Source organism: Spea bombifrons, chromosome 3 (assembly GCF_027358695.1).
Source record: "Spea bombifrons isolate aSpeBom1 chromosome 3, aSpeBom1.2.pri, whole genome shotgun sequence".
NCBI lineage: Eukaryota > Metazoa > Chordata > Amphibia > Anura > Pelobatidae > Spea > Spea bombifrons.
Genome location: NC_071089.1, coordinates 69,287,420 through 69,300,633, shown reverse-complemented (window position 1 = coordinate 69,300,633; position 13,214 = coordinate 69,287,420). Strand labels below are relative to the sequence as shown.

The window sequence follows — 13,214 nt, the reverse complement described above, 5'->3', positions numbered from 1 at the left end:
AGTAAATAGCCTAACAGGCAGAAAAATGGTACATTATACCATGGTATATACATACAATCAGTGTATTTTATTAAAAGAAATACTTTTTATATTACTAAAATTTTTTCACAAGAGTTTTTTGCCACTTTACCTTTTAACAAGGCTATGGTTTTAAATAAAATTACATTAAACGCTTTGTGTAATGTGATGTAGGTTACATCATTGCTAAGTAACGGACAAAGATTCTTAAAGTAGCATGGGCTTTCTAAAGGTTTGAAAATCAGCCAATGAATGCCAGGAATAAATACATGCAATTGACGAATGCATAGCTTAATGAATGAGGAGACTAAAGAAATCTTATATTAGTCATTCTTTCTGCAACAAAAATTTACTGTGATTGATCCTTTTATAATATGTAATAAAGTCAAAGGGAGGCTTTGCAGGGGATTTGTAGTTTAAATGCTTTGCCTTCACTATACATTATGAAGATTCAACCCTACTGACCCTGTTCCAAGAAGCGCTTGACTGGCTGCATATGATGCTGTTTTTTCATGTAGATCTGGAGGAGTCTACAAAGACCTTGCTCTAATCTAGGAGGTTTCCCTGCTGCTTTAGTGTGGACAGCAAAGAAGAGCTGCACAGTCCTGCCTTCTGATCCCAGTGAGATCCCTGCAAGTGCTGAGACAGGCTGTTGCAGCAGTACAATGTGAGAGAGAAACACAAATGCACTGTGCTTTACTAGTAGAGGGAGACCCTTCTAGTAATGCAGTAATGATATCACAAGGGGTTTCACCTGTTTCAGAAGCGATCCATATGGGATCTCTAGTTGTTGGTGTACTGTCCTCTTCTAGAATATGTAAAAAGGAAAATTTTAAAGAAATTAGCATTTTTATCTCTAGGTTGACATGGCTTTGGGCAAGAAACCCAAAGCGGCATTTCATTTTAAAAGTAGACCCCCACACACTAACTTTGGATGAGATTGGTGTGGAAATGAATGTGCAAAGTATGTCAAACTGACTACAGAGCAACATCCTGGTGTTACAGAAGCTTTTTAAACACAGGTTCAGCAACCATTACCCGCTGCCTTGCTGGCTCTCAGTGACATTAAGAGTGGACACTGGTGTAAAAGGGCCGCAGGGCCCAAAGCAACTGCACCTTAACCCCTAAACTTTGTTCGCTGCCGCCACCAAGTTCTGTTTAATGTGTTAAAAGATACCTAAGGAGGCTTCAGTAACCCTTTGTAAAAGTCCAAGTTAGTAAAATAAAAAAGTAGAACTTCCCAAATTAGAAAGATGGTAACGTGGTAACACTATCCTCAAAAGTTCAAATTTAGAGCAAATAGTCACAGTACTCCAGAAAAATAATCGTAAAAGAGACCATATACATACTCAGAAAGTAAAACACAGAAAACGTATGCTTCTAAGAAAAGCAAAAAAACTTATTTGCTCCATTATAAGACAAGGTTTTATTCAGAGCAAATGCTCTGAAAAATAACCATTGTCTTATATTTGAGGTCATCTTCTAATCAGACCTCAAATAGAGGTCTGACTACAAGACTAAGATCCAGATCCCCCGCAGCACTGCAGGGGACCTGGATCCTCCTCTCCGACAGACAGTGGAGGCCTGTGCAATGTGCACAGACAACCTCCGCTGCCAGGGAATCTATGGAGAAGCTTCTAGTGCTTCTTCGTAGAAGTGCCGACAGCAGTGGAGGTTGTCTGCGTGCATCACTACACACCAAGGAATCTGAAGCACGGGAGAAGTCTAGGGAAGCACTGGTAAGTCGGGGGAGGGTAAGAGGGGGGTTATAAGGGCTGTAGGCAGAGTGGCATAAAAGGAATATCGGTGGCAGAGTAGCATATAGGAGGTTAAAGGGAATATCAGGGAGGCAGAGTGGCATATAGGGGGTATAAGGCATACCTGGGGGGCAGAGTGGCATATAAGGGGGTGCAAGGCATATCTGGGGGGCAGATGTGCATAACTGGGGCTAGGTTGGCTAATAAAAGGAAATTTAAAAAAAATGCTTTTTTCTCATAATTTTTATTATATGAAACAATTGTTTACATGTGAGTTAATATTTACTAGTGAAACTGTTTCTTATAGGGTAGTCTTATATTCAGGCTTTTTCTTTTTTTCCTAAATTTTAAAATTTTGGGGGGTCATCTTATAATCGAGCAAATACGGTAATCTATTGGAATTCTTATAGGAATCTCTCTCTTTTGTCTCTGGGAGAAGTCCATTTGTTGTAAGTGGGGAGCAATGATTGTAGCCCAGGCACTTTATGACACTCCTACCTGTCGGAAATTTTAATACATCTTATTTGTTTTTATGGTAGGTTGTATGGTGATAGCGCTGGGGTGATCACGACCTGATAGCTGGATGACCCATTTGTGTGACTCCAGTGCCTGTTGCCCTGTAGAATTTTATGGCACCCAGGACAGGACACCTGGTATACCTTGAAGATACCCTGCTTGGTTGCTTTTCTTGCCCCACTGACTTTATGGTAGGGGCTGACCATGATTCCAATTAACCTTTATGGCAGGATGTGGACTAAGAAAAAACTATATTTTCTCTCATGCAAGATGCCTTGTTAACCCTTTAATATGGGCATTTTGTATGACACCTACAGGAAACATATAGTTTTATGTAGCGGTTTGCAGGTCTGTGAGCGCTATTGAAATTAGAGCCTCAGAATGCCAAGCTTGATGTTATAATTTGGAAGAAAACGTGCGAAAATAAATGAAAATCCTAGGCAGGTTAGGCGTATCCGCTAGTTGAATGCAAGTTATATGAGGGGTTTTTCCATACTAAATGATGGGTTATATAAATTAATAGTTTAGTGCAAAAATAATGCTCTATTTATCCTCAAGAAAAAATATATATATAATGTGTGGATACGCTAAATGATAAAAAGGGAAACTACGGTTGAACAAGGACATAGTTGAAAGGTTGAACATGCTGTTGTCCACAAGTGTATAAAATGCCTTCATCCTGAGGGATTAAAATAGACATGTTTTTTTTACAGGTTTGAATCATATGCCTTGTTTCTGTACACAGTGTTATCACCTCCATTTTCTGAAATCAATTAGACAATTTTTTTCAGCTAATCATATTAGTGTAATTTTCCTGTTGGTACCATGGTGGCAGCAGAACATTGCTGATAAGGCCTTTGTTGTCGTAATGGATTCTGTTCTTTCGCATTCTCTTGGAGGTTGTAGGAATGGGCTTTTTGCGCTCCCTCCGATAAATTTTGTTTATATGCTGACACAATGTTAGACTGTCCAGTAAATGCTCAAACTTGTTGAAGTACTAATATGGCCACATTGGTAGAACTGGCCAAGTTAATGTGATGGTGTCATACTGTTAGATTAGGTAAATTACATTATCTAAAAACTACACATTTTTGATATTTGAAATCCATGTTTATGCAGCCCATTGCTTGTCATGGAGCTGAATCTGTGGACCTGCACTGCCTCTTAAGCCACTGTGACTCTCCTACAATTTAAAGCCCTCTCTGGACACCGTTAACGGGGCACCAGTCTGGTAGGTGGAGTGTTTAATCCTAATGTTTAGTCAGATTCTGTGAATATACACAAATCCACACCCTAAAAGCATATAAATTCAGGTTTTGGGGTGTTGAAATCACCAACATGTACACACAACAAAAAAGCACCTATGTAAAGCATAAATATTGGGGATTCTCTCACACTATACATTGCCTAGCCCACCACTGCGTCAAAGTACCCCAATTTTGGGGACCCCTATCTAATTTTACATGGCTGTATTGCTGATGGCAGTATCATGTTAGTTTTTCCATCTTAGGGAATTCTTATAATGTCCTGAAGGGCCAGCTTGGTAAGTTAATGTTCTTTAAACCCTTACAGCCACAGATTTGAAATTTTATAAAAGAGGGATTTTTTTTTACACATTTTTAAAAGATGGAAATCCTGCTTTTTCTTAAACCCCACTAGTCCCACAGAATAAATATACAATTATAACTTCTAAGGTTAAATAAACAATCATTTATTCACAAAAGTATAGCATTCACATGTTCATTGACATGAATACATCTACAATTACTGGCAAGCATAAGTCCGCCTCTAAAATGTGTGAAAATCTGATACATTAGGAGTTTATGAAAATATGGAAATGACAAATATTGGCAGTTTCTTTTTTAACGTTAACTGTAATGCAATTTGCAATATACTGACAATACCAACCTTATGAAAGGTGATTACATTCATACCACTTAAACATGAGCACAATATTCTGTGCATTACAAAACCATGTAGTACTTTGGTATACAGGCCATGATATGGAACGGAATGCTGAAGGGCTAGGCATCTGGACGCCAATAAAAATATGCACTTACGAAATTCATGTGGCATACATACTATACAAGAGTTACTGCTGAAAAAAGGACATCATTATACCAGAGAGGTGCATTTACTAAACTGTGAGTTTGCAGGTGAGCGGGGTGCCCCTGGCGCTCTAATGGATAATATGGCCACCACGTCACCACTGGCCACATAGAGAGTCTTAGTTCAGCACCAAGCAAAGGTTCTTCCCTTAACCTTGAAATTATTTGGGCATTCAGATGGGCAGATTATTTTATTAGTTTTTGAGTACGGAGTGGTTCAGCTACTTACAATAGGGTGGTTAGGCAGGGAATTCATATTTGGCTTGCTGTCTCTCAGAGTCCATGGTGGAGGCAGAGGGTCGAACAAAAGATCTGCCTTTTTTCATACTGAATGGAGGGAATTGGAGACCCATTTACCATTTACTGCTTATTTCATCTAATACATGTTGAATTTTGATTTCTTTTGAATTGTACTCTACTGTTTTGTTTTGTTTATAGGGAAGTATATTAAAAGTTATGTTTTAGCGATAGGATTCCTTTAGTTTTGTATAATGATTTTCTTGAGTTAGGGTTTGAGTACCCCTGGGCAGGGGAGTAACTAGAAACCACCGGACCCTGAACTTCAACAGCTAGTCCGTGCCTTCTTCGCCCCTTGCCCCCCTCCTTCCAACATAAAACATTTAACACGCAAATTACATACACTTACTCATACTCACTAACACACACTCCATCTAACGCTACTTACACATTCATGCTCACACACTAACAAAATTACACATCCATTCTCACACACAAATACACATCAATGCTTATATATATTGTATATAACTACATATATAAAGATGCATGAACATAGGCATTTAAAACCTGACTGTGGTCATCAAAATTAAAATGAGGACCAAGTAAGTGCTTACTTAACATGACAACTGACAAGAATCCCAGTTATACAAGAAAGAGCACAGAATAAAGTATTATAAAACACACAAAAACATCATATTTCAGGGCTGTGCAAGCAAGCCGAAGGATATCTAGGCAAATCCTTTTAATTTCTGCATGACAATAAGTATTTCACTGCCATTTTCTAACAGTTTATTTAAAGAAATAAAACATACTTTTAAAGCATAAATGGTTAAATATACTATATAATTTGAAAATTTGACCTTCAAATAGCACTTAAATAAGTCATTATTCTTATTATGTGGTTCTTATTGTGGAGTGTCGCTGGGAGCTTGTTGTAGGGGAGTTGAAATCTCTGTTTCGCGTTTGATATGATGATTGTTCTGGCATTCGCATTTTGCAGGCTTCAGTCTTTTTACATACCTTTTAAGACAGCACCTGGAGAAATACTTGGAAATAAGATATATAAACTCACTGAGGTTGAGCAGAATGCAAAGTGCTGAAGTGATCACCACAAAGTATAGGAAGATCCTCTTCTCTGTGGGCTTGGAGATATAGCAATCTACTAGATTAGGGCAAGGGTCCATATCACACTTCACCAGTCGTGGAACATTGAAACCATCGTATAACTTGTAAAAGAGCATAAGAAAGCCAAATTCAAACACGGTTTTAAAGATCAGGCTAATGACATATGTGCACCACAGTCCTCCGTCCATTTTGCCAGGATTTTCATACAGTTTCTTGTTATGCCTCTTCTCCCTGCTCTCTCGATATGCCACATGTAGCACAACAAGCAACGAGGGGGTGGACACCATAATTAGCTGTAAGGCCCATAGCCTGACTTGTGATATCGGAAAGAAGTGGTCGAAGCAGACATTCTCGCATCCTGGCTGTCTGATGTTGCACTCAAACTCTTTCTGTTCATCTTTCCATACGTTTTCTGCTGCTACCACGTATACTAGTAGACGGAAGATGAATACAACCGAGAGCCATATCCTACCAATGCCGGTGGAGTATTTATTGACACCACTCAATACGTCTCGCAAAAATGACCAACTCATCTCACTGGAGGGAAAAATGTCTGCAAAAATAAATAAACATGAATTCTTTAGGGCATTTATATTCAGCATAGACACATATAAAGCGATTAAAGTCAGCCATGACACTGCCAGATATACCGCTTGCATGCTAGAAAGGTTTTCATGAATAAGCTGCTCGTCCGTAAAAATGTTTTCAGTGACCCTCATGTATGTATGTGTATATATGTGTGTGTGTGTGCGCATGCTTTTCAAACATTGCATCGGGTTGAGTTTTTATGCAAAGTTTTTAGCTTTTGTTTATAAAAGGAACGTTGTTCAGGTGTGATAAAAATGGTGAATACTGGAATGTCCAGAGCTAATTTTCAGAACATTTTCAGTTTGAGTGCACATATAGGGCAGCACTACATTTAAAATAATTGTATTGCCATAGGCCCTTTAAGTGCTATCCTCTGGAGATAGTTATCTATGTTTCTGATTAGGGAAGCCATATGTAAATATGGGTGCCTTTTCAGTTTGCTGCATTGTTAATGCACAACACATTCCTGCCACTAAAAAGACAACTTTATCATTTATAAATATAGAATTGTGTTATTTTCTTTGAACACAGAAACTGTTTTGAACAATAAATAAGTGGAAGATTTTAGGTACACGCACTGATTAAAACGTGACCTTAGTTATTTATATACAAAATACTATGTTGCTTATACAATAAGCTATAAATGTCTCTTCTTCACAACTTGTCTTTTTATCAAAATTGTTAACATTTTTCAAAAATCTCTAATAGGGGAGCATAGTGACACAGAATTTGAGAAGAACCATTCCAGTCTGCCCATGATTTCCTGTTGATCTCTCTCCATTCTATACTGCCTTCCTCCACTTTCAATGTCACACAGGCCCTGAATGGCCACCCGGTGTTTTAGTGTGCAACCACCTACCACATCTATGTAGAACGTGACTACATGTATCCAGTGGGCACATTGAAACATTTTATTTCACCAACTCCTCTTTGTCGTATGTGCAGTGGCAGCAAAGGGTTTTTTTTTATTGGAGAAATCTGCAGAGGCTGGCCCTTCTGAACACACATTGAAGTCGTTCACCACACGCCATCTACAATGTCTCCTTTGTCTCTTGCCATGATCTCTATCATGTCACTCCCCGGAAATTATAACATATTACGTTTATTATTTGTTTATGTGTCTGTTCTACAGCTTTTAGATACATATGTACACATAGTTGTTTCTTAATCTTATGCTTCCGTGAACATTTTGCCTTTAAAGTCACTTAAATTAATCTTTCATAAAATACATATAGGATGGCTTGAATGAGAACTCATTAAGGAGGAAGTTGCAAAAGAGTTGAACAGTTTAGCTTCCTGATACGGCTGTACAGTATATCTCATCAAGGTCTAATTCTAGTGAGCTTCTCCTGCAAGGTTTGAGTTTACTCAACATAACGCAACCCTCATGGATTTAACTATGCATTATAAAGGGCTAGCTCAGCACAGTTTTTGCCCTTGGTGGTGCACAGTCATTTTTTAACCCGAGTGCACAAATGTGATAGATATGTGTGTTTGTATGTGTAGCCCTGCTTCTCTGTGTACGCAATCAATGTATGCAAATATGGGCTTTGCATGATTCCAAAAAAACATCTTTTTAAATCATCACCATTCAAATGTATTCTGGGGTTTACTAATATGCGTGTTGCTGTGGATGATGAGTGACTTCTGCACGGCACTAGGAAATTTAGATCGAAATTTACTGAAAATGTATTAATCAGATAAAGCTTATTACTTTTTAGGTCAGCCCTCTCTATGACATCATTAACATAACCTAACACAATTTTTTTATGGGTAACCTGTAATTCATCAGAAGACTGGAGACCATGTGAAGCAATCCTATACAGGTTGATAATAAGGATATATATTAATTTATTTGGTTCAACAGGGTTAGCAACATAACTCAATAGAATGTTATTACTCTAGTTATGAGTTGGTACTAAATTTAAAGTAAAGTAAAACATTTCAACTGGCGTGATGAGGGCTGAACTGGTGGTGTAAAATGCATACTTAAGTAGCACCCACATAACCTGTACGGCATTCAGGGTTAACTTGGCCCTTCTTGTCCACTAAAGAAATTAAAGGCTGCCTTTTCATAATGCATGGTGAAGCCAGTAAGGTAAACTGTTTCATCTCACCAAACTACTCAGTTGATCATGGAAAGTTGAATAAATCAACATATTTGCTATCAGTGATGTATTCCGCCCTACACTGAGTAGGCTTAGATTGGCAGCCCCTTTTGCTGCATTTCCAGGGAAGGAACCCCCTATAGGTTGATGGGGCTCTCTGGTGTCCAGCACAGAAGATGCAGTGCACAAAAAGGGACATTTGCTTAATGTAGATCCTAGGGTGGCTGAGGATCCCCCTCTTAAATGCACTACGGTATATAACAGCCACACAGTAGCTATACTGTCCTAATACTGATTGTCCCTTTAATCGGCATGGAGAATACCTGGGAACTCTCAGGACGAAATCTGGATCTGACTCCTTCCTATTCTACACTAGCGTGATATCCCTGCTTCAATTACAGGTCACTAAATTATGTGTATCTTTAAATAATGACAAGTCTAGGTTTCCATGAGGACCGCAATTAGAGCCTTTTGGTTAACACGTTAGGTGAGTCACTACCAGGGCCGGACTGGGACTGAAAAGCAGCCCTGGAAACATTTGGAGAGCAGCCCCATATAGTTTATCTCGCGATTGAGCTCTTATACCCACACGCACCCCTTATACATACCCGAGTCACACTATTTGCCGTACAAATAACTATAAAACATTCTTTTTATCATATTATTTGTATTAAAATACCAGAAAGCAAAACTGTTAAAAGGCCCTAATAAATGAAATATATTACACATAATGGAATCAAAACATTTACTACTGCAAACATTTTTAGATTGAGACATTTTTTTGTTTTTGTTTTTATTTCCTTTTATTTGCCAACCTGCCCCCCCAGTTATGCACATCTGCCCCAAACTTGCCACTCTGCCTGCTTTTAACCACCTATATGCCCCTCTGCCTCCAGAAATGCCTTATACCCCCTATATGCCACTCTGCCATATAGGGGGTTAAAAGGCATATCACGCGAGTCACTGTTGCCCAGAACCTGATGCAATCTTTCCCTTCCTCTAATAGGGTTACCAACAGCCCCTTCTACCCCCTTTTTATTTTCTTTTGCACAGAGCCCCATGTCAAGGAGCTTTCAATTACTTAAGTTAATAGAACCTGATTAAGTTAGTAGAATCTGATGTCTTTTCGTATTGCAGGGTATAACCAGAAAACAAACACAGATCAATTCTGGTGGAGTGCCAGACATCTGCCCCAGGCTTGCCACTCTGCCCCCTTTTAACTCCCTATATACCCCTCTGCCTCCAGAAATGCCTTATACCCCCTATATGCCACTCTGCCATATAGGGGGTTAAAAGGCATTTATAGAGGCAGAGTGGCATATAGGGGGTTAAAAGGCATTTATAGAGGCAGAGTGGCATATAGGGGGTTAAAAGGTATACCATGGGGCACTCCAGAAAAGCCTTATGCCCCCCATATGCCACTCTGCCTCCCTGATATGCCTTATACCCTCCTATATGCCACTCTGCCCCATGATATGCATTTTAACCTCATATATGCCACTTTGCCTCCAGAAATGCCTTGTAGCCCCTATATGCCACTCTGACTCCAGAAATGCCTTATACCCCTATATGCCACTCTGGCATTTAGGGGGTCAGAAGGCATATCATGGAACAGAGTGGCATATAGGGGTATAAGGCATTTCTGGAAGGAGAGTGACATATAAGGGGCATAAGGCATATCAGGGAGGCAGAGGGGCATATGGGGGGCATAAGGCTTTTATATAAAAAAAATATTATACAGTTTGTTTAAAAAAAAAAAAAATTGTTTATTTACCTTCTACTTCTTCCACAGGACATCCGGTGCTCCAGCAGTCTGAGTGTGAGGGGGCGGAGCTTTCACCCCTCACGCTCCTCCCATCACTATGCGGCCACTATGCGGCCATCAGATTAATGGAAATTTAATCGAAACGGCCGATGCGTGCTGACACCGCCGGCCGGAGCTACTTTAATTCTTTTTTTTTTAAATTGAATATGCCGGATCGGCTTGCCATATAAAGTAAAATAAAAAAAGTATTAAAGTAGCTCCGGCCGGCGGTGTCAGCACGCATCGGCCGTTTCGATTAAATTTCCATTAATCTGATGGCCGCATAGTGATTGGAGCAACATGAGGGGTGAAAGGTCCGTGCGAGGGGGCGGGGCTTTCACCCCTCACGCTGCTCCCATCAGTAGGCGGCCATCGCACACGGCCGCTGAGCGCTGATGCCGGCAGCCGGCGCTGCTTTAATACTTTAATAAAAAAAGAATTGAAGTAGCGCCGGCCGTTTAGATAAGATTTCGGGCAGCCGCCCGGCCTACGAATCTGCCGGCCCACCGGGAAATTTCCCGGTATCCCGGTGGGCCAGTCCGGCCCTGGTCACTACATAGAATCTTCACAATGGGCTATAAAAGGGTTAATTTATCAAGAGCCAGCTCATTTAGAAAGTCCCCAGAAATGGGCACGGACATTGGTGTTACTTGCATGGTGCGGGCGCATGACACACAGGGTGTGGTGTTGTGCTTCCCCAAACCATTTGCTTTGTGATCAGTTACCTATAGTCTGTAGTACAGGCCATTCTTTGGTTTTCTCTCAAACCTGTATGCTTTGCGTGTGTTATATTTATTTACAACACTCCAATTAACTCCCTAGTAACACAAGGCAAATGCAGAATTATTCTGTGATGATTTGATAGTTTGCTGGCACTCATGGGGTTAAAGATAGTATATTCATTACATTCAGTTTATAAAATCATGTTTCATTTTCTGTGAGAAAACCGCAAATCTAAAAAGCTGCAGATGGCATAAAAATTATTTTGCTACTACCTTTATTTTTAAGTGTATTTAGGAAGACATGATACTATGGATGTGATATTTTTTATAAAATACATTTAAGTTTCAAAACTATAATGCATACAACACAACAGTAACAAATAGTGACCTGTAGATTGTAATAGCCCAGCTTCTAGTGCAAACGTAAACCTAAAAACCTATGTTTAGCTAAAGTATAAAGTTTATATGGTGCAATCACTTTGATATAGATACGCATGATTACTCATCCGAGTTATGGACAACAGGTCCCTTTTAATGTCATCTGGAACATTTCAATGTCAATACTGATGAAAAGCAACTGATATGACTAAGGTGATGATTACAGCATATAACATATATACCATATAAATAAAAGAATGATTCAAAATATCTAATATAATTTACCAGGGATACCAGAGCCCCATATATGTATAATTCATTTACATTTACACAAACCCTTTCCTGAAACACCTTTCATTTGGGTGGAAAACACACAATCATTATATTTAATATATCTATGTTAACAACTGGTTTGATTTGCAAACAGTTCATTCATGCAGTATTGGTTAATGTGTTTGTAGGTAAAGAATACAATGTAATACCTTGTCTGGGGCTGCTAACAAATGGTTAAATATACCCCGTTGTTAATGTGCAGTAGCCTACAGTCGCATAATAAACAAGATCCAGTACGTAAAAAAAAGTCAAATATATAAAAATATCAGAGCCACAGAGCCTTTATTCCTGTATGTCTACCATAATTAACATAATTTTATTACGCATAAGAAAATACGTTATTACATACCAGAGATGCGGCAGATGATAGCAGCAACGGGCTAGAAGCATGAAAAATTCATATTATTGCCTTCTTTCTATGATAAGCGTGATCTGCGAGCGTTAACAAAGCAACCCTGCCGTCTCCAAGGGAAGCTAACCACAGGTGTAACCTGATCATTCTCTTCCTAATGTATTACTCACAAGAGAACACGCTCGGCCACCTCTGTTTATAGATTGAAACACAGCACAATAACCTGAGAGGCGGTAACTTTATTCTAATCTAAGCTCTTTATTTACAATAAACAAATGCTGAACACCACATTTATATGTCGTCAGATGAAGTTCAAACAGATACAATAATAAGGCTGAGTTGAAAGCATGAATTTAAAGGTATATTGACAGCAGTGCATTAAATGGTGCTTACCTTTTCAATGTGGGGGGCTACAAGCCATTATGAAGCCTAGGGTAGGAGACCCCATTTAATTAGTCATGCAATGTTATGGAACCTATGGAGTGTTTTTAGACAGACCCTAAGGGGTAGATTATCAGATGCCTCGATAAGGCAGAGTCTCATGGACCAGTTGGGGAGATCTCCATTGTAACCAGCTCATTTACACTATGAAGTGTGGTGGCAAAAACAATGAACGACCTTCTGTGAAGGACCAGGATATGTCCCATCACTCTGCACAAGGGGGACCTCAAAACATGTTAGGAAATGTCACAGGAAGATCATCTCAGGGTTATTTTCTTGTGTTGCTGCTGTATATTATTGGGAAGTATCTCCTTTTATATATGTTTGTGGGTGTTCACGTTTGTACTGATACTCCTTTGTGTGTTATTTATTTTCGGACTGGCCTGACCTTTTAGCAAATAAACCCCTAAGGAACCCTAGGCATATACCTAACAAATGATACAATAATACTTCCAGTGCGCAATGGAGGTCTTTCAAAAGTTAGCACTATGAAAACTCATGGAATGGACCAACGAGAAGAAAAAAATCCACTGCTTTCTATGGTAACAACACCACTATTATATATAAACCCAAAGTCTCTTTTAGGGAGTGCAGGGAGTTTTCCCTCTTTTTATTCATATTAAAATGATCTATTATTCCTGTATTAATGTCATTCTTAAATATATAATTTAGATTAAAGACAGAGGCCATTAATTATGACGAGGCAAGGAGCCTTGGGACGATA

The 13,214-nt window shown here is 39.2% G+C and overlaps 1 protein-coding gene and 1 long non-coding RNA gene across 2 annotated transcripts in view; both read right to left on the bottom strand.

Moving 5' to 3' along the window:
* Window positions 1-13,214, bottom strand: part of LOC128482732 (uncharacterized) — a 194,439-nt gene that overhangs the window by 169,757 nt on the left and 11,468 nt on the right. The window lies entirely within an intron of this gene.
* GJB7 (gap junction protein beta 7) lies at window positions 5,273-12,194 on the bottom strand. The gene is made up of 2 exons (XM_053458609.1): window positions 12,047-12,194; window positions 5,273-6,317 (listed from the first exon to the last, which is right to left on the bottom strand). The coding sequence occupies exon 2, from the start codon at window positions 6,295-6,297 to the stop codon at window positions 5,545-5,547; it is 753 nt and encodes a 250-aa protein (XP_053314584.1). The 5' UTR covers window positions 6,298-6,317; window positions 12,047-12,194; the 3' UTR covers window positions 5,273-5,544.

What these genes read in the sequence shown, in the direction of transcription:
- GJB7 (XM_053458609.1), bottom strand. Translation starts at nt 6,297, where the DNA reads ATGAGTTGGTCATTTTTGCGAGACGTATTGAGTGGTGTCAATAAATAC.